At 41.5% G+C, this 24,766-nt stretch overlaps 1 protein-coding gene across 2 annotated transcripts in view; it reads right to left on the bottom strand.

Moving 5' to 3' along the window:
* Positions 1 to 7,280: 7,280 nt before the first annotated feature.
* LOC115457787 (nuclear receptor subfamily 2 group F member 5) overlaps positions 7,281 to 24,766 on the bottom strand; it is a 35,337-nt gene continuing 17,851 nt past the window's right edge. For both annotated transcript variants that reach the window (XM_030187382.1, XM_030187381.1), the window contains exons 2-3: positions 13,479 to 14,006; positions 7,281 to 9,023 (exon numbers count right to left, since the gene is read on the bottom strand). In XM_030187382.1, the coding sequence (XP_030043242.1) occupies positions 8,749 to 9,023; positions 13,479 to 13,989 (786 nt within the window). In that variant the 5' untranslated portion in view covers positions 13,990 to 14,006 and the 3' untranslated portion in view covers positions 7,281 to 8,748. The remainder of the gene's footprint in view (positions 9,024 to 13,478; positions 14,007 to 24,766) is intronic.

Genomic DNA, 24,766 nt, shown 5'->3' with positions numbered 1-24,766 from the left:
ACATGGACTGATGAGACAAAGTCAGCACGGATTTAGTGAAGGGAAGTCTTGCCTCACCAATCTAATGCATTTTTTTGAGGGGGTAAGCAAACATGTGGACAATGGGGAGCCGGTTGATATTGTATATCTGGATTTTCAGAAGGCGTTTGACAAAGTGCCGCACGAAAGACTCCTGAAGAAATTGCAGAGTCATGGAATCGGAGGTAGGGTATTATTATGGATTAAGAACTGGTTGAAAGATAGGAAGCAGAGAGTAGGATTGCGTGGCCAGTATTCTCAGTGGAGGAGGGTAGTTAGTGGGGTCCCGCAGGGGTCTGTGCTGGGTCCGTTGCTTTTTAATGTATTTATAAATGACCTAGAGATGGGAATAACTAGTGAGGTAATTAAATTCGCCGATGACACAAAATTATTCAGGGTCGTCAAGTCGCAGGAGGAATGTGAACGATTACAGGAGGACCTTGCGAGACTGGGAGAATGGGCGTGCAAGTGGCAGATGAAGTTCAATGTTGACAAGTGCAAAGTGATGCATGTGGGTAAGAGGAACCCGAATTATAGCTACGTCTTGCAAGGTTCCGCGTTAGGAGTTACGGATCAAGAAAGGGATCTGGGTGTCGTCGTCGATGATACGCTGAAACCTTCTGCTCAGTGTGCTGCTGCGGCTAGGAAAGCGAATAGAATGTTGGGTGTTATTAGGAAGGGTATGGAGTCCAGGTGTGCGGATGTTATAATGCCGTTGTATCGCTCCATGGTGCGACCGCACCTGGAGTATTGTGTTCAGTACTGGTCTCCGTATCTCAAAAAAGATATAGTAGAATTGGAAAAGGTACAGCGAAGGGCGACGAAAATGATAGTGGGGATGGGACGACTTTCCTATGAAGAGAGGCTGAGAAGGCTAGGGCTTTTCAGCTTGGAGAAGAGACGGCTGAGGGGAGATATGATAGAAGTGTATAAAATAATGAGTGGAATGGATCGGGTGGATGTGAAGCGACTGTTCACGCTATCCAAAAATACTAGGACTAGAGGGCATGAGTTGAAGCTACAGTGTGGTAAATTTAAAACGAATCGGAGAAAATTTTTCTTCACCCAACGTGTAATTAGACTCTGGAATTCGTTGCCGGAGAACGTGGTACGGGCGGTTAGCTTGACGGAGTTTAAAAAGGGGTTAGATAGATTCCTAAAGGACAAGTTCATAGACCGCTATTAAATGGACTTGGAAAAATTCCGCATTTTTAGGTATAACTTGTCTGGAATGTTTTTACGTTTGGGGAGCGTGCCAGGTGCCCTTGACCTGGATTGGCCACTGTCGGTGACAGGATGCTGGGCTAGATGGACCTTTGGTCTTTCCCAGTATGGCACTACTTATGTACTTATGTACTTATGTCGTAATGTGTTACCAATGGTTTTCGTGGTGACAGTGGTCCCAGCTGCCTTGAGATCATTGACAAGTTCCCCCCTTGTAGTTGTAGGCTGATTTCTAACCTTCCTCATGATCAAGGATACCCCACGAGGTGAGATTTTGCGTGGAGCCCCAGATCTTTGTCGATTGACAGTCATTTTGTACTTCTTCCATTTTCTTACTATGGCACCAACAGTTGTCTCCTTCTCGCCCAGCGTCTTACTGATGGTTTTGTAGCCCATTCCAGCCTTGTGCAGGTGTATGATCTTGTCCCTGACATCCTTAGACAGCTCCTTGCTCTTGGCCATTTTGTAGAGGTTAGAGTCTGACTGATTCACTGAGTCAGTGGACAGGTGTCTTTCATACAGGTGACCATTGCCGACAGCTGTCTGTCATGCAGGTAACGAGTTGATTTGGAGCATCTACCTGGTCTGTAGGGGCCAGATCTCTTACTGGTTGGTGGGGGATCAAATACTTATTTCCCTCTGCAGAATGCAAATAAATTCATATACTTTCCACAATGTGATTTTCCGGATTTAATTTGTGATGTGCTATCTCTCACTGTTACCAATAACCTACCCTTCAATTATGGGCTGCTCATGTCTTTGTCAGTGGGCAAACTTACAAAATCAGCAAGGGATCAAATACTTATTTCCACCACTGTACTCTCCCATCTTATTTTTTAGGCTTCTAATATTTGTATACAGGCACTTCAAACTGTACTTTTTCTTTTGATCTATAAGCTTCTTAGAAGTTGAAAGAGATAATGTGCATTCTTTATCCTGCTCTCTCATTAAGCACAACTGCCTAACTTTAAGCATTGTTGAAACCTCTCTACTGTAATTCCCTAAAAATGTCCTGTTTCAATAGTATCCTTCAAGGATACTCCACACTGAACCATGTGCTCCTTGGCGACTGTCGCCCCCCCCCCCCTCCCCCATTCTAGTTTAAAAGCTGCTCTATCTCCTTTTTAAAACTTAGCATAAACAGCCTGGTTCCATCCCAGTTAAGGTGGAGCCCATCCTTTTGGAACAGTCTCCCCCTTTCCCAGAATGTCGCCCAGATCCTAAAGAACAAAATTACAGAGCATATTCAAAGCATGGATTAATGAGACAAAGCCAGCGTGGCCAACAGATCGTTATAAAGAGGAAAAGGCGCCAAAAGGGGAAAAAACGCCATGAAAAACGGCACGAAAAAACCGCTGACAGAGAGGCAGTGACGTCTTAGTTAAAGGGCGATCTAGAAAATATATAGATTTTCGTGGTAACTATATTTTTCCCCTTTTTTCCCCTTTTGGCGCCTTTTCCTCTTTATAACAATCTGTTGTCCACGCAAGCCACTTCTGCAAATTTAAGCATTGCGCTACGAGCGTTCAGTGCAACGTGACAAACAAGCATTCTTTATTCAACAACGGGCTTTTTAAAGGTATAGTATCCCTGTATTATATGATTTATTGTTATGGTTTGCACATTTGCATTTAGTTTGACATTTTGAGTTCTTGTCCTATTTAAAACACGCAACTTCAAAATTATTTTTTGTTCATTTGTAGTTGACATTATGTTTTTTTGCCCATTACCTGTGACAATTGTTTAGTAAGTTTCTTTCATTTTTTTCAAATATACAACTTTGAAACTTTATAAAAAAAATTTTGGTCTATTATTATTATTTTTTCCATTTCTCACTTCAATTTATTCAATTCATTTTTATTTTTCCACAACATTATTTAATCTCTATAATTTTTTATCATATAATTATATATCTCCTATCTATACCCGTTTCATGCCTGCTCATCAATTTATCTTTTGACTAGACCATCCCTGCTTCAAGAAGGTTTTACATCATTTCTGTCTAAGAAGGTTTTTTTGAAAAATAAGGTCAGTGTTATCATATTTACACCTATGTCTGCCTCATCCATAAATAAGCCATTTATCGTCTTCTTTTACCAAAATTCGCAGTTATATTATTTATTTATATTTTTTATTTTTTTTATTTTATATGGTTCTTTTTGTATTAGATAAACATTATTCATTTATCTAAATAAGACTACTTTTAAATTTATCTTTGAATGTGTTGGTGGCAAACAAATGTAATTGTTTTTATCTTTATTAAAATACCAAAATAATATACACTTCAAAACTTGCACATGCACACCAATTTATTTGCTATGCTCTAAATATTTTTTTCAATATGTTTTAAAAGTATGTGATGTCATTTTAATATATAGGATACAGGTTGTATGTCTTTTTATGCATTCACTTTCTGATATCTATTTATTATTTTATATTATTTTATATACATGTGTTTAAATTTATTTTAAGTAAAATATAGGTATATTTCAAAAAATTTCAAATTTTTACATATCTATATATTCATTTTTTCATATATATATATTCAATTTTTACATACTATAAATGTATGTAAGTAACTTATTTATATTTTTATCATGTTTCTTTATTATCTGTGTATTAAATTTTATTTTAGACTCTTGATGCAGGCCTAAAGGCTGAAACACAATGTTGTGTCGAGTCTATATACTTCAATAAACATTTCTCTACTATTATACATCTTCTCAGACTTTGCTATCCTTGGTCGCTCTCCCACTTTTATTCTATTCAGCAGTTTAATAGCATACAAAGGGCCATGTTATGCAGTGATCAGTAATGTTTGTGCAGTGATTCGATTTAAATAAAAAATTTTCTGATAAGGATTAAGGCAAGGAGATTTTGACCAGTATATAGCTGTTCTGTCACATTATGCTAAGATTTTTGATTTATATGCCTTTCTTCTCTAAGATGGACTTAGGGTGGCTTACAACACAAGAATGTATTGAAATAGCTTTTAGAAAAGTATCTGTTTGATATGCAGGTAAACTTATAAATGTACAGTGTATATATACCTGTTGGAAGAATTGTTCCCGACAGCAGAGTGAGTGAAGGGTTTGCCTTTATGCACACTTTTGAAAATGAATCTACGTTTAGTTTATCCAGAAAAACTGTTAGCCCCAAAGAGCAGGTATAAATATAAGCACATAATTTATTTATTTATTTATTTATTGCATTTGTATCCCACATTTTCCCACCTTTTTGCGGGCTCAGTGTGGCTTACAATACATTATGAATGATGGAAATACAGTTTGTTACAATTCGGTTATGGATTACATTGTGAAGAGTTATACGAGACAGAAAGAGATTAGCCAGACTGCACCATTTCCCTTTTCATTGTCATAATATCCTCAGGTCGCATCAAACAGTGTCTCTGAAATATCTCCCCATATATCAGCATTGCCATTTCACCCCAGATCAGCAGAAAAGGCTGTTCTAGTCCTCGCTTTACCTCATTTCATACCACACCATACCATACCATACAAGCTTATATCCTGCTAATACCTTACAGTTGAAAGTGGGTAACAAAGCAAGGCAAACCAGAGCAGACCTCTGGGAAATTATTAAAAGAAAGCATATCAAATTAAAGTAAAAATTATTTTGAAACAAATTTCTGAAACAATAAGGTCTTAATCTTTCTCCTAAACATCATATACAAATTAAAAGAGAAAAATATCTGAGCAAACTCTTTTCAATGCTGAGCAGCTTGGAGTGCTAAGGTGAACTTTAGCATTAACCTCTTTTTTCCTCTGGGTGAAGGAAAAGAGAACAAATAATTACAAATTGAAAGTGCTAGTATAAATAATTGGGGTCTAAGCTGTGCAATAGTTTACAAGGAAAACAGGCTAATTTAAACAGAACTCTGGCCTCAAAAGGCAGCCAGTGAAGTTTGATATAGTAAGAATGAACATATTTGGTTAGACCAAATATCAAGTGTACCGCAGTATTCTGAATGGTTTGATTTCTTTTTAATTGAGATTTAGTACATCCCAAATATGCTATATTACAATAATCTAGTTGTGAAAAGAGAAGAGCCTGTATCAGTAGACAAAATGAAGCTGTCTCAAAATAACTATGAAGACAGTGTGGTTTTCTCATAAGAAAAAAAGATTTTTTTTCACTAAGGAGGCAACTTGTGCTTCCATTGAGGCAGCGCTATCTACTAGTACAGCCATGATCTTTATTAAAGTAAACAGCTTATATTCAGTTTGGCTAATATAGATAGAATCTGGAATAGAATCTGGTTTACTATTCATACGTTAAGGCCCTGTTTACTAAACCGTGCTAGAGGCACGTTAGCGATTGTAGCGTGTGCTAATCGTGTAGATGCCCATAATATTTGTATGGACAGTTAGCATATGCTAATAATGCTAGCACACCTTAGTAAACAGGGCCTTTAGTTTTATCAGCATACTAGGACTAGGGGGCATGCAATGAAATTACAGTGTAGTAAATTTAAAACAAATCGGAGAAAATGTTTCTTCACCCAACGCATAATTAAACTCTGGAATTCGTTGCCAGAGAACGTTGTGAAGGCGGTTAGCTTAGCAGAGTTTAAAAAGGGGTTAGACGGTTTCCTAAAGGACAAGTCCATAAACCACCACTAAATGGACTTGGGAAAAATCCACAATTCCAGGAATAACATGTATAGAATGTGTGTACGTTTGGGAAGCTCGCCAGGTGCCCTTGGCCTAGATTGGCCGCTGTTGTGGACAGGATGCTGGGCTCGATGGACCCTTGGTCTTTTCCCAGTGTGGCATCACTTATGTACTATGTACTTATGGGGGTACCCTGTTCACCTCCTTCACAGAATAAACCACCATTGAATCAATCCCATGATATTTTAACTATACAGCTGAGTGAAGGGCATGGATCTAAACCATGCTGAAGAGTTGTGAGGCCAAATCGGGAGTCATTTCACATCAAGATTTGCCTACACCAAGGATCTGTGGTTCAGTGCATTTGGCCTGATAGTACTGGACTATGTCAGCCCCTTGCACAAATTTGTGGTAGATGGGGGTAGGAAGAGAGGAAGATCAATGCAACATGAGAAGGAATCACCAGTAGCATTCCGGCATGGCTACTGCTGATATACTCTGAGCACACAGACATTCCTGGGGCTGAGGTTATTTACTATGCAGCTGCTGCTCTGGGAAAATCCTTCTCAATAAGGAGATGTTTGCTTTGGAAAGTCAGTTAGGGAGCTAGTCCCATCATAGCACACCTGCTTCCATTTTTTAAACTCAAACCACAGCAGGGGCACGCATCCACCAAACAGTAGGGGCAGCAAAAATGTGTCCAAGATAACAAAGCTCAAGCAAAGGGCAAGAAAAATATTTTAACAATCTTGTTTATTCATAACAATAACAATTATTATTATAACACAGATCCACCTCAAGAAATGGTTTCCTTGTTTGCTTCCATAAGTCCACAATTCACACCAAAAGTATCTTACACACTTACAAAAAAAAAAACCACAACAACAAGAAAAAAAAGTGAAAATAATACATTAACATTCTGGAAAAAGAGCTTAGTTTATACTTTGTTTATGTTTTATAAATATCCCTTCAATGGGATCACAAAGGGATAAATTTTTCAGTAAAGCACCTAACTGCAAAGATACATGTGTAATTTTCAGCCAGCCCAGTACAAGATCATTTTCAAATACAAGATACTATAGATATTAAGGGGCCACGTAGGCACATACACGTGTCCTATGTGCGCAGATTTGGAGTTACTGCCTGGCTACCGCGTGGCCCAGACAGTAATTTTGTTTTTTTATGCGTGTCCACTACGTGCACCGGAAAATAATTTTAATTTTCCTGCACTTGCTGAAACCGGGCGGTAATCATCATTCTACACGCATAGACGATTACCGCATGGTTAACACTTGAGAACTTACCACTAAGTCGATGGTTGGCAGTAAGGTCTCAGACCCAAAATGGACACGCACTAACTGCGCATGCCCAAAACACGCACCTACACTAGCGCAGCCCATTTTTCAGCACACCTTAGTAAAAAGACCCCTAAGAGAATAATTCTACAAAGAAGGTGCCAATATTTAGGAACCAGGAACATGCGTAAATGATCATAAAATCAGCATATACATGTACACATACACGCATAAAACTATTACAGCTATGTACTATTCTATAACCTGGTGCCTAAATGCAATGGCTCGTAGTTTGAAGGTGGGTGTACATATAGGTGGAGTCTGGGTGGGACATGAGTGAGGCACATAGTTATGTGCATAAATTATAGAATATTATAATTTATATGCATTTTGTAACAATCTAGGCATGAGTATTTACACCAATTCCTTGACTAACATATTTACTCACACCTAACATGTATGTGCATGTATACCTGGTTATGCTAGTATTCTATAAAGGAAAGTAAGTGCTTACTTTCCTTTATAGAGTAGGCTCCACATAGGCACCCTATAGAATTGCCCTCCACATTTGAAAATCAGGTTGTTCTGTGGGTAAATGTTAGCACAGTCTGGGCAGAGCTGGAATGTACCCTGCTAGTGGCAATTTTCAGTCCACTAACTAGGTAAGACTGTCCTAACTTTATTCAGGTGGTTATCTGGGTACTGGTCTGAATATTGGCTGGCACCCAGATAATGTTTGGTAGACAGGCAAGACCTGGATATTCAGTGCCAGTGCCCGGATTAGGCCCAGCGTTGAATTTCTAGGTCAAATTCTGTCCGAAGTGGTCAGCACCTTAAAAACTGCTGACTACTACAGGCTGAATATGGGGTCCAAAGTAAAATAATGCAGAGAAGTGGAGGTATAAAGATAAGAGCATCAGAGGCATGCCATCTGCACATGCCTTATTTTCATGTGGGCAAGATTGTGGTCATAATGAAAGTATGCTCATAAGCAACTTACATTATTCTGTTTTTACTTTGCAAAACAGGTGGCTTAGACTTTGAAAATTTGGCCCTAAGTCAGTGCTTTGTGATGATGTTTTCAGTGCTAGTTTCTGAACATCAAAAGTATGAGATGAACTTATCCTGGCATGTATTGGATATCAGTGGCATGAAACCCTTCAACAAAGGCCATTTTAAGTGGCTGCTAGACCAATGAAAACATTACAAACAGTCATCAGGACAGAGTTCTGTGAAGACTGGGTAGCATTTTATCCTGGTCATTAGATCTCAGTATGGACACAGACAGAGAAGATAAAGATGCTGGCTGGAATAAATTGAAGGTTATTTTTCACTTACTGTACATGGTATGAATATGGTCCTTAATGCTTTTTTTCATGAAGGCCAATTGCAGACTCAGCTCCATAGGAAAAAAAGTACATTTTCAACTTTACCATGGATTAAGTGATGCTCCTAAGAATCTCAATGGTTTCAAACAAAACTGGATAAATGTATTTTGAGGAGGTTTTGCTAGCCGTGTTCTAAGGCTTTTCTTAATCCACTGCATTTTCTTCAGTCCGCTGAAAGTCCCAGTCTTCTCATTGTATTGGCATGTATGGCCAGTTGAAGTTGGACCCTGAGAGAAGCATGTCCCGAATTAGAGTTTCAATAGGTGTCTTGCCTACAAGACGGACGAAGAAAAGTTGCTCTATGACTGGGGCAGAGACAATGCGTAGGGAAGGCAAGCGTAGCAAGAGTCGTCCGAATCTGCTGGGCTGATTGGGGTACTGGTTACGAACATACTCCTCTAGAGCACACTGGGACTTCTCTTGAATGCTCTCTACATGACCCAAGTCAGACAATCCCACCGAGTCTATAGAAAACCAAAAGAGAAGGTCAAAAAGGTAGCTCTTTCTGTAGAGTGATCCACAGAAATATCTAGATCATTGGTTCTCAATCCAGTCCTCTGGTTTTCAGGATACCCGTGATGCATGAGATAGAGTTGCATGCAGTGAAGGTAATATATGCAATTTTATCTCAGCATATTCATTGTGGATCCTGAAAACCAAACTGGCTGGGTGTGTCCTGAGAACTGGGTCGAGAACCACTGATCTAGATACTACTCTGGCCTTTAAAAATGAAAATCTTCATTCACTTATTTCATGCCAGAATGTAACCAAGAGTTTTATAAACACAGCCCTGAAGCTTTCCAAGCACTGAAAAGCTGATATAGAAAGCTGCATTAACCGTTAGTGCAGTGGTTTACTCTTGATTTTGCAGCACTAATATTACTTCCAATGCAGGAAGAAAGATTAGTGCAGGAAAATCAGCATAAAACCACCGTACTAAAGGGTAGTGCAGTAGACGTGGAAAATGCATACAAATCACTAAATTAAAAATTGCTCCCAGTGTAAAAAACTTCACTAAAACCTAGCGCATTTCACTCCTCTTGTAGCACTGAAACTTTATGCCAGTTCAGGCTGATTTGAAGCTGCAGTGTAGGAGCAAATGATAATCTGAAGTGCAGCTCCTTATCTCAGATCACCCAAGTGAACCTCAGGACTGACCATACAAAGGCAGTCCTTGGTGGCCCATGTAGATCCCTGGACACCCACCCCCAGACCCTACAAAAGTAGGCTGTGGTGGCCCAAGTGAAACCTCACCTTGACTCCACAAAAGCAGACCCTGGTGACTTAAATGGGTTCCCTCCCTAACTCTCCACATCCCTTACCTGGTGCCAGGCCCTAGTGGTCCCAGTGGCCACCCCTCCCCCTTCAAGACCTCCTGGAGCTCCCACCTCCAAAAGTTTGGAGGCAGGAGCCACACCCACTCACTTCTGTCCCTGGCACCCTTATCTTGTATAATGGCAGTGCCTGATCCCTAGTGGTGTTATATAGTAGCTACATATGTAACAGGATGTGCGCTCTGTGGTATACAGTGAATGCTTACTTTATAGCTTGGCTTCACAAACCTACTATGGTGATCTCACAGCCAGTCAGGTTTTCAGGATATCCACAATGAATATGCATATATAGGCAATTTATCTGTGTATACCCTGAAAATCCAGCTGACTGCTGGGTTACCAGGGCAAGTTTGGGAAGCCCTACTCTATAGTATATGGTTACAGGTCTAAATACATATGCCTTTAGAGTGAAGGTGAAATAGGGCAGTGCTTGGGGCATACTCAGCCAGTCAGGTTTTCAGGATACCCACAATGAATATGTATGAGATAAATTTGCATACCATAGAAGTAGTGCATGCAAATCTATCTCATGCATATTCATTGTGGGTATCCTGAAAACCTGACTAACTAGGTGTGCCCCAAGGACCGAGTTGAGAACCCTTGCTTTAGAGCAAAGGTGAAATAGGGCAGTGCTTCTCAACCTACCTGTATCCATGGCAGTCCAGTGGAGTTGTTGGAGGCAGGAGTGGAGCCCCCTCATTCCTGGCCCTTGCAGCACCTGTCCAAAATGGATGTTGTGACCTCTTGGCACAGGTGCCACAAGGGGCAAGAATGAGGGGCTGTGCTCCTGCCCCCAATGACTCCGTTGGACCACCAGGGATACAGATAGGGTGATATTGCTAAAGGGTTGGAAGGAAAGGTGTGCCTTTTTGCGGATGACATGAAAATAGCCAATAGAGTGGATACCCTGGAGGGAGTAGAAACGATGAGAAGGGATCTCCGAACCATAGAAGAATGATCAAGGGTCTGGCAGTTAAAATGTAATGCCAAGAAGTGTAGAGTGATGCACTTGGGGTGCAGAAACCCTAAAGAGAGATACCGAATAGGAGGGGAGAGATTAGTAAGCTCGACTCAGGAGAGAGACCTTGGGGTGTTGGTGTCTGAGGATCTGAAGGTGAAGAAACAATGTGACAAGGCGATGGCCGTGGCCAGAAGGATGCTAGGCTGCATATAGAGGGGCATAACCAGCAGAAGAAAGGAGGTGTTGATGCCCCTCTACAAGTCGTTGGTGAGGCCCCACTTGGAGTATTGTGTTCACTTTTGGAGGCCATATCTTGCTAAAGATGTAAAAAGACTGGAAGCGGTGCAAAGAAAAGCTACAAAAATGGTATGGGATTTGCACTGCAAACTGTATAAGGAGAGACTTGCTGACTTGAACATGTATACCTTGGAAGAAAGGAGAAACAGGGGTGACATGATACAGACGTTCAAATATTTGAAAGGTATTAATCCGCAAACAAACCTTTTCTGGAGACTGGAAGGCAATAGAACTAGAGGACATGAATTGAGGTTGAAGGGGGGCAGACTCAGGAGTAATGTCAGGAAGTATTTTTTCACAGAGAGGGTGGTGGATATGTGGAATGCCCTCCCACGGGAGGTGGTGGAGATGAAAACGGTAATGGAATTCAAACATGCATGGGATAAACACAAAGGAATCCTGTTTTGAAGGAATGGATCTGCGGAATCTTTGCGGAGATTAGGTGGTGACGCCAGTAATTGGGAAACAAAACCAGTGCTGGGCAGACTTCTATGGTCTACGCCCTGATCATGACTGAATAGATAGGGATGGGTAGAGTGAAAATTTTAAGGGGCTTCGACGTTAGCTTCAGAACTTTTAGTACAAGAAGAATGCTGAGCAGACTTCTGAGGTCTGTGCCCTGAGAATGGCAAGGACAAATCAAACTCGGGTATACATATAAAGTAACACATACCATGTAAAATGAGTTTATCTTGTTGGACAGACTGGATGAACTGTACAGGTCTTTATCTGCCGTCATTTACTATATTACTGGTATTTAACTAGATAAGTGTTGATATTCAGCTTAAGTTAAAGTGACCAGATAGGACTGCTATTTATATTGTCCTACTTGACCAGTTAACTTAACCGGTTAAGGGCTGAATATCAGAACTTATCTGGTTAAATGCCAACTCTGCACCCAGACCACCCACACAATAGCTGGTTTCGGTGTTAGCAGTTAGAGGGGATATTGAGCAGCACTACTGGGGTAAATACCACTGAATAGTCCCTTAAAACTTGCTCAGCGCCAGTTAACCAAGCAAGAGGACTCAACCCCTAAATTTTCAGTTGAGAGTCATCTAAATTTTGCGGCCTGAAAGCAGTTAAATATAGGAGAGCCATTAATTTGCCTAGATTAGAAAGGGTTGAAATTTTTAGGTAAAAGATACACAGGACAATTCTATAACCTGGCATGCATAAGTGGAACCTTAATTGGCACTTATGAGTGCAAGTTCACTACGCAAGTAACTGCAAGTATTCTATAACAGAATCTTGGCACCAAGATGCCATTAGAATTGTAGCTCAGTGTGCAGCAATGAGACACCTAACTTGAGGTGCCATGTTATAGAATTCCCCATAAAGAAAGGGTGTGGAAATTTATATGCTTATCTACCCATTGTAAAAGAATTGCAACTGGGCAAACTATATGCATCAATTTGGTCTTTTTCTGTCACCATTTCCTAGACTGATATGTCTGGCAAGCTTCTAGTATGGTAATAACTGTAAGTCCTAGTGGAAACTCAAGTACCGTCATAGTTGGGTCTGTGTGGCAAGCAACATGCATGTTCCGTTGGCCAGATCAGAGCACTGAGCTGGTGGTAGCAGACCATCATATAGAAAGGCTATGGAGGATAGATGGAGTGAGGTGTGGGAGATATAGGGGAGTTTTGTGTGCTCTTAGATTGTTAAGTTGTATACTGGTTTGTTCTTATGATATGCAGAAACAATGTGACATAATGTTATAGCTGGATGTTGTAAAAGACCTAAAAAAAAACTTTAATGGAAAGGCCTTGGGGACCTACAAGGCCAGATGTGCAGGTGACAGTCACAGTCTTGTTGATGGCTGTGTGCATTGTTGTAGGACTATGTGATTGGAATGGTAGGGGAGGACTGAAGGATGCAAATCATGGAAAGGCCTTGGGGACCTACAAGGCCAGATGTGCAGGTGACAGTCACAGTCTTGTTGATGGCTGTGTGCATTGTTGTAGGACTATGTGATTGGAATGGGAGGGGAGGACTGAAGGATGCAAACTAAACAACAATCTTGTGTATTCAGCTACCCGAGAGAATGGAATTCAGTGAAGGAAGATGACAAAATCTGTTTTGGATAACAAGTGTTATCCTACAGGCAGGCACAATCTATGGCTGGCAGCTGGGATATATCCTGTGCAGAATAGATGAACTCTTTGGTCTTTTTCTGCCGTCATCCACCTGTTAATGTATACATTATATCATATATCATAAGATATAGTGCCATAATATGAATACAGTGGATGCTTACTCTGTTATATAGTGATGTTCATTCTGTGGCATTCAATGGGTGTTTTTGCTTCATAGCATTCACTCACCTGGTGTAAATAAGGCAATGGCCTTCAAGCAGGAGTACTCAGCAGAATCCACATAAAGAGCCTTCAGCTTCTCCACTTGCTCCTGGAAGATCCGAATGTGGTCCATGAAAGCCACCACCCTATCCGCTGACATGGGCGAGGCATGCAGGCCTGCAGCTGCCAACAATGGTGCTACATGGAGTGGCATGGAGCACTGGGCAGCATTAAGGACAAACAGTTCACTCCAGGTCATGCGCAGCAGGGTCACTTGGTCTGAGAGTTGGAAGTCAGGAAAGAATGGAATATTCTTGGCCCACTCAATTGCGCTGAAGAGCAGGCGAGCAGCAAGCTCGCAGATGTTTTCAATGCCCATGATATTGTTTGGTTGCAGGCACTGGGCACCATAGCGGGAGGTAGGATATGGTTCTGCCCGGAGAAGTAAAGAGATGAATCCTGTCAGGTAGGAGTGACCATTGTAAGGATCTCCATTATTCAATGGATACTGGCCAGGGCTGGTCTGAGCATGAGCCATGCGTCCACGCTGGACTGCTGTGAAGAAACAAAAGCTCAAGATTAATCGCAGAAGCTCACCAAACAGGTACACAGGATACAGCAAAACAGAAGCTACAGAAATGGTGAGGACTGGTCTTTATTCGTTGCACTGTGTGATATAGGAGGAATAAAGAAACAGAAGAGGTGAGGGCTTGTCTTTCTTCACTGCATTGTGTAATAAATTGAAATAGAAGGGATAGAAAACACCTGGAGATGGTTTTCATTCCCTGCAGTGTGTGAATACAGTGCAATACAAGAGATAGAAATGTTTATGGACAGGGCTGACCCTGCCACTAGGCGAGCTAGATATTGCCTAGGGTGGCAGAATTTGAGCAGTAGTGGCACAACTCTGGCATGTACAAGAGCCTTCCTCCTACTGGGCATGCTGCTGCCAGCTCATTACCTCCTCGTGCACTGGCCCTGAGCATAAAGAAGCACTGTGTGGGAACTGTCCCCCTCACTCTACAATAGGGCACCTAAATTTAAGCGCCATATATGCACTTCAATTTATAGAATACTAGCACTTATGTGGGTAAATGTACATTTACGCGTGTAAGTGCTAGCAGAGGTCTCAGCAGTATTCTATAAAGTATGTGCACAATTGCCTTAGCATGTAAATGCAAGGGGGGCATTCACAGGGGAGGAGAATGAGAGAGGCTTAGGTGGTGACTCCCTTTTATGTGTGTCATTAGAGAAAACTGAGAGTATACAATAAAGTGCCGCATTCGGGTAGTGTGCATATGCCAGCTCTAGACCAGTGATGCTGACTTGCACTAACATTCTGTAATGGCATCTTGTCACTCAGCACACCTAACTAGAAGTGCCCACCTATATGTAGGTAAAGCAGGTATTTAGTGGTTTTTGGAGAGCTCACACTTTCCACCACTAGTGTACCAGTTAGAGTGGGATAAGGCCCTGGGTCCCCATTAAAGATTGTATCATTGTTCCCATCTTGTGCATTTCTTTGGCCCCCTTCTGTACAGTCCACTCCAAGCTTGTTGCTCTAATAGGAATTGCCATTATATCTGAAGCTGTCATAGAGCCAGGTATTTACTGTCACATTTTTGTGGGGTGGGAGGGGGTCAGTGACCACTGGGGGATTGGGGGGGGGGTCATCTGGTTATTTAGGGAACCTTTTTGGAACTTAGAGGCAGATGCAGCAACCAAACGTAAAAAAATCTAAATCGTTAAAGTCCCTAACGATTTAAAATAACGAAAAATGCACCAAAAAAAAAAGTCACACATGCTGAGATCGGTATTGAAACGTACAATGTATCAAAGAATCACAATACACATCGTTAATCGGCCCCCCAAATCATGCGCAGAGCAGCCAAGCGTTATGTTAGCTGCTCTGCGCATGCCACAAACAGTCAAAACACAGTCAAATCACAAGCACATGTCTCCCAAATCAAAACAAAAATTTAAAAAAAGGGTCGGGAGGGGGCAAAGGCTCTGGTCAGGAGCGTCCTGTATGGCCGTCCTTGCCCCCCCCACCCGTGGTCGCCGTTCCCCCCACCCCACTTCCCCCTGCATTCTAAATTAAAAAGCAAGAAGAAAAGCAAACGTACCTTTAGCAGCCCCGGCCCCCCTCCCTTCCTCACTACTCTGTCTCCCCTCAGCTCCGCCTCCCGACATCCTCTGCCCTGTGCCCCGCCCCCTCTTGGGGTCGTCACCACCATTCCCCTCCTCCCTCTTACCGGGCCCGTGCAGCGCCTCTCTCCTCTGTCTGAAGGCGCTGCACGGGCAAGAAGAAAGCTGATGCCTGCCTTCGCCCAGCTTCTGTCGCGCGTCTCTCTCCTCCTGGGCCCGCCCCTGTCTGACGTCGGTAACCTACGTAGGTTACTGACGTCAGACAGGGGCGGGCGCAGGAGGAGAGAGATGCGCGACAGAAGCTGGGCGAAGGCAGGCATCAGCTTTCTTCTTGCCCGTGCAGCGCCTTCAGACAGAGGAGAGAGGCGCTGCACGGGCCCGGTAAGAGGGAGGGGGGCCCGATGGAGGAGGGGAATGGCGGTGACGACCCCAAGAGGGGGCGGGTCACAGGGCGGAGGATGTCGGGAGCTGGGGGGAGACAGAGTAGTGAGGAAGGGAGGGGGGCCGGGGCTGCTAGAATTTTGCTTTTTCAGGGGGGGGGAGCGGCGGAAAGTGGGGAGCAGCGGGGGGGGCAAGGCCATCCATACAGGACGCTCCTGATGAGCGCCCTTGCCCCCTCCTGATCCTTTTTTTATTTTTTTTATTTGATGTGTTTTCTGACGTCCTTTGGACCAATCACAGCGCTTTTAGCTCTGCTAATGCGCTGGGATTGGCTCAAAGTTTGTTTATTTTTTCACTTAATGATATTTCCTGGCACAGAGCTGTCCTAACGAGAGGTCCAGACCTCTCGTTAGATTTCCTGCCTTTTTCCTGAGTAAATGCAATCGGAAAAGGTTAGTGCATGTCGTTTCAATGGGGTTTTCACACTAATTGCTCATCTCCATTCCGTTTTCGTTAGCTGCTGGCTTCCTCGGTAAAAGCCCTTTGATGCATGCAATGGATCAAATTTTCCTCGTTGGAGGGTCATTAAAGGCTCATTTAGCTTTAGTGCATCTGCCTCTTAATCGTGTTTGAAACAGGTCTAGACAAAACCATCTCAATTTGTTCTCCAGACATTTTGGTTTTGTTCCATTATGGCAGAAAAACTTCTAACTTTTGGGAATGTCCAAGTCTCACCCAAAACATGCCCCCAACACACCCTCTTGAAATTTGGATGAACTGAAGAAAATCATCCCAAATCAGAGTTATGAAAATCGCAACTTAGAGGTTTTTGTGAGAAAAATGTCCTTCTGCCACTTTATGACATTTTTCAGACTTTTTCTCTAAATGCAGTACTTTAGCATATAACTTAGTAAATGACCTGCCCATGTGTCTCCTCCTATGCACACCCCTTGCATTTGCTTGCTAAAGTTATAGAATACTGTTTAGCGCTCAACCAGCCCTTACATATGTAACTGTAATAGTCATATACATAAGTGCTAGTATTCTATAATGTGCATACTCAGCACCTAAATATAGGTGCGAAGTTCTAGAATGAATGAGTATTTGCCTTACAAAATCGAATTATGTGGCCAACAGATTTCAGTTGCTCAGTAGGTTCAACATGAGGGAAGGGAATCATTTGGACTTCAGCCTTTCATTTAAGGCTCAAATTCATGCAATAATCAAGATCTTTTTCAAATTATGGCTACTAAATAAACTGAAGTACATTATCCTAGCAGAAGACTTTAGAACAGTTATGCATTCTTAGTGGAATGGAATATTGTAACTCATATCTTGGTTTATCTATGACAAGCATGAAATCATTACAGGTTATTTAGAAAGCTGTAATCTGGGCATGTTATGCCATTCCTCAAATACTTACTTCAGATCATTGAGATTAGAAAGAGCATACTTTCTGATAATTCCTACTTTATGAAAAATACATTTTGAGGAAAACAGAAAGAGTACTTTTCTATTGCGGGACAGGATGTATGGAATCACCTCCCATCACAAATTAGACTGATATTTCTGACAGGAATTTATAAAAATCATTGAAGAGATTTCTATTTGCCTAAGCATTTGAAAATTTGGTATAGCGGACCTGTGTGTTATCTCAATGGTAGCACCGGGAGATGGACCATTCATGTCTTCACCTGTCATCATCTACTATGTTACACAGGACATATGGGGGGGGGGGAATTCTATAAATTGTGCCTAAAAAATCAGCATAAAAAATACTGGCAGTATTCTATAAACTATCCCTGTACCAGCCCCATTTGCCCAATACCAGAAGTGACGTCATCAGCTCACTTCTGTGGATTCCAGACTTCAGAACTGTACTAGCCCTGTTCTCCCAGTACCAGAAGTGACATCATTGGTAGTTCCTTTAACACTTTTTAGAGAATTAGCGGGATACTATTTTATGAATGAAACAATTTTTCATGGAGATGTGTACGCTTTTCATTGATATAAAGAGATACCATTGGCTCATTTATATTTTGTCACTATTTGTGATGTTTTTATGTGTTTTATTTTTTGATTACCTTGGTCCAGGCAGAATATAAATTAATAAATCATAAACCATTTACATGACTAGGAAGGGTAATGATTAATTGAAGCTTATACATTACTTACCAGAACATATCAAGGATAATTTTATAGAGCATTTTCTACAAGTAAAGCACGTTTTACACCAGAAAAAGAGCTATTAAAAAACTGTGTAGCTGTATTGGTACATATAAGTATGCATGCTTAGGTGGAGTTGCAATATACATGCATATTTTATAAAATGTGTAGATACATGCATAGAGAATGTGCTTTAGAGCACATGTAAATTTGTGCAAGAAAATGTGCATGCTGTTGGGAACTGGTTCTTTTTGACATTCCAAATATGTGCCCAGTTATAAAAATCAAGCCCACATTGTGTGTGTGAAAACTATATGGTCATTATTAAGTCATTCCTAGTTGCATAGCAATGATTATTTTTAAAGCAAAAACAATATATACAGCACTGCACAGCCTCCACAAGTTAACCAAAGAAGCTGTAGTACATGACCTTATGACTCCATAATGGTTTCCTCTTAGATGTGACTTACTCTGAGGAGTAAGTCACATCTGAAGAAGAGACTAGTGAAATCTTGACAGGTCTCATACTATAACATTTCTGGGTTATTTTTATATTAGTCCCATAAGAATCCATGGAAATAATTCAGTTTACTACCTTTCTAAGACTTAAAATAGAAAGGTGTAACGTGGGAGAGTATGTTTCCTGAATAATTGGAGGGGGAAGTCCTTACTCAAGGCCCATCTCTTCTCCCTTGCTTTTGGCGCCTAACACCTTCCCCATTCCTGTTACCTACACTGACTACGTAGTCTGTTACCGTTAGATTGTAAGCTCTCTTGAGCAGGGACCGTCCCTCCCCGTGTTTAAACTTGTACAGCGCTGCGTAACCCTGGCAGCGCTATAGAAATGCTAAATAGTAGTAGTAGTAGTAGGGAAGGGGGGTGTTTTCCTGTTTCTAGAACATAAGATAAGAATAGCCATTCTGGGTCAGATCAATGGTCCATCTAGCCCAGTATCCTGTTTCCAACAGTGGCCAATCCAGGTCACAAGTACCTGATAGAATCCCAAATAGTAGCAACATTCCATTCTACCAATCCCAGCAGTGACTTCCCTCATGTGTATCTCAACAACAGATTATGGGCTTTTCCTCCAAGAACTGCTGGGGGTGGCAGCAGCCTTGCCCTGGGCCCGGCTCAGACTCTCAGTGGCCCTGAGTGATGCATGACATGTTGAACCACTTTCAACCAAAATGACTGAATCTCCGGGCAATGCCAAAACATATAACTCAGGGTAGCAGGAGAAGCTGTACATTTTACGCATAATCTCGATGAGCAAAGCCTGCATTGCGGGTGCAATATACAATCAAAGCATAAATTTATATTGTAATTCTCAGAGCGTGACATTCTTCATCCAACATTGTATACTCTGGATGCCATCTTGAATTTGAGCCATTGTAATGTCCACCGCTAAGTCCTCCAACCAGAGGGAGACTAGCTGTGCATATTCAAGATACTCCATTGTGTCTTTCAGGAATCAATGATGATATGCCAGTGGCAACGAGGACTGAGAGCCAAGTGTCAGTGCTTCATTCAATGTGTCCTGGACATCCTTGCTGAGGTTTTCGCAGCCCAAACTGCACATAGTGTTGTAGTTGAAAACATGCAAAATAATCCATGGATGGGAAAGAATATTTAGACTGAAAGGGAAATGGGACTTGATATACCACCTTTCTGCGGTTTTTGCAACTACATTCAAAGCAGTTTACATATATTCAGGTACTTATTTTGTACCAGGGGCAATGGAGGGTTAAGTGACTTGCCCAGAGTCACAAGGCGCTGCAGTGGGAATTAAACTCAGTTCCCCAGGATCAAAGTCCACTGCACTAACCACTAGGCTACTCCTCAAAGGGCTGTAGCTTACTATCGTCAGTCAATAGTTGAAACAAATAACATAGTCCCTAGGAACACCAGCGAGCAAACACTGGCGAACCAATGCCAGGAGGAAAGTCCAGGTTATGATGAATAGAAAGATAAGACGTCACCGCTGCTGAGAAATTATGTCATTTATACAGCCATATCCATGCTGCTCATGCAGTGAATAGAAAGGGATTATGTCATAAAGCTGTTGGAGAGCACTTGGGCAACGTGCAAAGCAGCCAGCTAAAATGTTTAGAGCCATTAAATCTCACTTCTAACGGGGTGGCAGAGAAAAAACATGAGCTCTTAATATCACATATAATACAAGCAACTGTTAAATAGCGGATGTTTAATAAGCCCAGGCCCCCATGTACCCTAGGCTTCTGAAGGACAGCTATCGGCAATCTGGCACACCGCCCATGCCAAAGGTAATGTAGGAACCACTCATCTTGAGCCTTCAAAAACAATGGAAGCAGCTGAAAGACATGCAGCCAATGAGGGGCTAACATCATATTAAACAGATTAATTTGTCCCAAGAGAGTAGGCGAGCCAGAGCTGCAGAAGGCAGGTTGTGTCCTGCAGAAGCGCACACACGTTACAACTGTAAAGTTGAGATGTATACACACACCTAAATATTTAATAGGGACTTCCGCCCAGCTAAGAAGACAATCTCCAGGTCTCACGCATTGCTGGGGGCACCGAGAAAGTCTGAAACTTCCACAGGTTAAGCTTAAACCCTGCTAGTTCACCATATTGAATGTAACAATGCTGTTAAAGATCTATGCAGATCTCCTAGAGTCAACAATAGGTCGTCCACATAGGCCAGTTTCAAACAGACACCCAATACCTCTCGCACTGTTCGCAATCCCCCAGATTCTAAATTGCGCACCTAGAGATTAGTTCCAAAATTGCCTTGGATTCTATAACAATGCGCGTAATTTAACAAGTTTAACAAGCTAATCAGTGCTGATAACAGCACTTAAGCAATAATGAGCACTAATTGGCACTGATTTGAATTTAGGCACACAACTTGCTAACGATATGCACCAAACTTCTTATGTGTGCAGACAAAAAGGGGCATGGTTATAGGTGGGGAAATGAGCATTTCATGGATGTTCCAAATTTGCACGCCTAGTTATAGAACATGGCCCAGTGCGCCTAAATCTAAATGCTGGGATTTACACCACATTTTCGTTGGTGTAAATGGATGCGTGTACATAAGTATTTCCATACTGGGACAGACCGAAGGTCCTTCAAGCTCAGTACCTGTTTCCAACAGTGGCCAATCCATGTTACAAGTACCTGGCAAGATCCCAAAACAGTACATTTTATACTGCTTATCCTAGAAATACCTGTCCTGTCGGGACTTGGCATATACCGGGACTAGAACAGAAAGATGATTAATGAGAATTGAAAACGCAGGAAGTTTAAACCACAACAAGATTACAGAACTTCTAATATCAAGATAAGTGTGTTTTCCTGCTGATATATTTTTTAAGCTTTATGTATACCAATAGTGCTTAAAAAAATAACAAAAAAAAATTTTTTCTTCGTTTTTTTTCACTTGGACTAAGACTTTAAGGGCACTGATTAAGCAATAGTGTGCACTATCGGAGGTTGGAGGTTGTCTATGATTAGAAAACGTCACATAAGCATACGCTTTGATACAGCACACTGCAATGGTGCTTCAGTGACTGTATGAGACACTTCCATTTAATTATATAACGATACATATAGCAGGTTGTGCTCCATCCATCATTTAGTTGTGTATCCTAGAAATAAGCAGTGGATTTTCCCAAGTCCATTTTAATAATGGTTTATGGACTTTTATTTTAGGAGAAGCTATTCAAACCTTCTGCTCAGTGTGTGGTGGCGGCTAAGAAAGCAAATACAATGTTAGATATTTTATTAGGAAAGGAATGCAAAACAAAAGTGAGGACGTTATAATGCCTTTGTATTGGTCCATGGTGCGACCACACCTTGAATATTGTGTGCAATTCTGGTCACCGCATCTCAAAAAAGATATAGTGGAATTAGAAAATGTGCAGAAAAGGGTGATGAAAATGATAAAAGGGATAGGACGACTTCCCTATGAGGAAAGGCTGAAGTGGCTAGGGCTCTTCAGCATGGAGAAAAGATGACTGAGGGGAGATATGATAGAGGTCTATAAAATAATGAGTGGAGTGGAACAGGTAGACGTGAATCATTTGTTTACTCTTTCAAAAAATACTAGGACTAGGGGGCATGCAATGAAGCTACAAAGTAGTAAATTTAATACGAATCGGAGAAAATGTTTCTTCACTCAATGTGTAATTAAACTCTGGAATTTGTTGCCAGAGAATGTGGTAAAGGCACTGCTCCTGGAAAAGTCTAGTTAGCTGAAAATTCATACCCCTAAAATTATGGTGAAAATGTGTGGTTCCTGATGAAGCCCTAAAGTGGGTGAAACGATCTGGGACCCGTTGAATAACAGTTGAAATGTGGGGTTTTCAAGCCAACAATGAGAAAAACTAAGTGTATTTATGCTATGTTGCAGCTTGCAAAGATTTCATACTCGTAAAAGGTTTTGGAGTATTGGTTCTATTTTTGAACAGTTTTGATTGTGAACAGGTGGGAGAAATTACCCAATGAAAGAGATGAGATCACTGACACAAAATCTTATATAGATGATAGTGTCTTGATGATGAGTCCTCGGTGAAATCCTGGGTTTCTGAGGGTATTTCTCACCTATTTACCATTGTTCACTCTATATAACCCTTTGAGATTGTGGTTGGCTGTTTCTTGTTTTTTGTGGTATTAGATTACTAAAGGAAGATTAACAGCCCATACTGTTTTTCGTATAATTGCTAGTAATAATTTCCTCACATTAACCACTGAGTGTTGGCCCCAAATGAATCCCACCTGATCATCAGCAACCAGCGCCAGCAGACCCATTGCCAATCTGTCAGCTAAAATACATGAAAGAATCTTCACATCAACGTTGATTAAAGACATTGGGCGATAAGAGTCCAGTAGGGTGCAATCCCACCTTGGTTTAGGAATTAAGCTGATAAGGGTGAAATTCATTTGAGGAGGGAAGCAACCAGTATTCACTACAGTATCAAAATAAACCACCAGAGGCCCAACCAGCTGCGAATGTAACAACTTATAAAATTCTCCTGTAAACCCGTCCAGTCCGGGGGCATAATATAGTTTTAATGCGTGAATAGCCCCTTGAACCTCCTTAGCTGTCAACGGTGCATTCAGATGAGATATCAACTCCACTGACAGAGTAGGCATACCAGACCAGGACAAGTACTCTACAATACGCGAAGGTCCATCAGAAGACTCAGATCCAGTAGCATATAAGGTTTTGAAGTGTTGTCCCATTCTTTTCCCATCAGGGCACAGTCTGTAGAAGTCTGCCCTGCACCGGTTTTACTCTCCAAATACCGGCGTCACCACTCAATCTCCACTAAGATTCCGTAGATCCATTCTTTCTAAACAGGATTCCTTTGTGTTTATCCCATGCATGTTTAAATTTCATTACCATTTTCATCTCCACCACCTCCCGCGGGAGGGCATTCCACGTATCTACCACCCTTTCCGTGAAAAAATACTTCTTGACATTACTCCTGAGTCTGCCCCCCTTCAACCTCAATTTATTTCCTCTAGTTCTACCACCTTCCTGACTCAGGAAAAGGTTCGTTTGCAGATTAACACCTTTCAAATATTTGAACGTCTGTATCATGTCACCCCTGTTTCTCCTTTCCTCCAAAGTATACATGTTCAGGTCAGCAAGTCTCTCCTTGTACAGTTTGCAACGCAAATCCCATACCATTTTTGTAGCTTTTCTTTGCACCGCTTCCAGTCTTTTTACATCTTTAGTAAGATACGGCCTCCAAAACTGAACTCATGATATCATAGCCAGTATAAACCTATCAGATACTAGTATAGTGAGGCCATTGTTTACCTGTTCCAAATATAAGGGCCCTTTTACTAAGCTGTGCTAGTAAATGGGCTTAGAGTGCGGCCTTTCCCATGAGGTCAGCCCATTTCTAGTGTGACCATCAAAAAGCATTTTTTTCTATTTGTGTTATTTCTGGCCATACCCTAATGTTAGCATTAGCACGCAGCCATGTAAAAAAATATTATGGGAGCATTTACCACCTCCTATTTAGGAGGCACAGGGGGCTCATACATTATGGACACGTACATTATGGACACGCTAACCAGTTAGAGTGGTGGTAATGTCAGCACACCAGCTGATTAATGCATCATTAATCAGGCCCATTCTCTACTCCTGACATGCCCCCTCAAAAAGAAAAAATAAATAAGAGCACACTAACACAGAACGCTTTAGCGCACCATGCATTTCATCACTTTTGCTGTGTTAAGTATGCTTTAGTTCCTAAGGCAGCTTAGTAAAAGGGCCCCATAGCTACCACTTCCCAGTCAGTTTTTAGGTTGAAGCAGCTAAAAGAGTTTTAAAAATATGCATCACTATTTTAATTTAAATCAATTCAGGAAATCCATTATCATTTGTCTTTTTCACTTTTGAAGCATCACATGGTACTTTAATAGTAAAAAGAAGAATATAGTATGAATAATCAGTGAACAGCAGAATTCCCAGCTTCGTGCATGTCTGAGAGGGGCTGTGACATGCTTTTTCTGCTTTAGGACCTGGAGCTGTACTGAGTTCACCAACTAGTGACTGAGCTGGATTTGAACTGATGACCCAGAGGTGAAAGGCTCCCTCATTATTCCCCTGAGCTATCCACTATCAT

Source organism: Microcaecilia unicolor, chromosome 14, assembly GCF_901765095.1.
Source record: "Microcaecilia unicolor chromosome 14, aMicUni1.1, whole genome shotgun sequence".
In the NCBI taxonomy this organism is placed as follows: domain Eukaryota; kingdom Metazoa; phylum Chordata; class Amphibia; order Gymnophiona; family Siphonopidae; genus Microcaecilia; species Microcaecilia unicolor.
The sequence above is the reverse complement of the archived record's forward strand: the minus strand, read 5'-3'. Positions and strand labels throughout refer to the sequence as shown.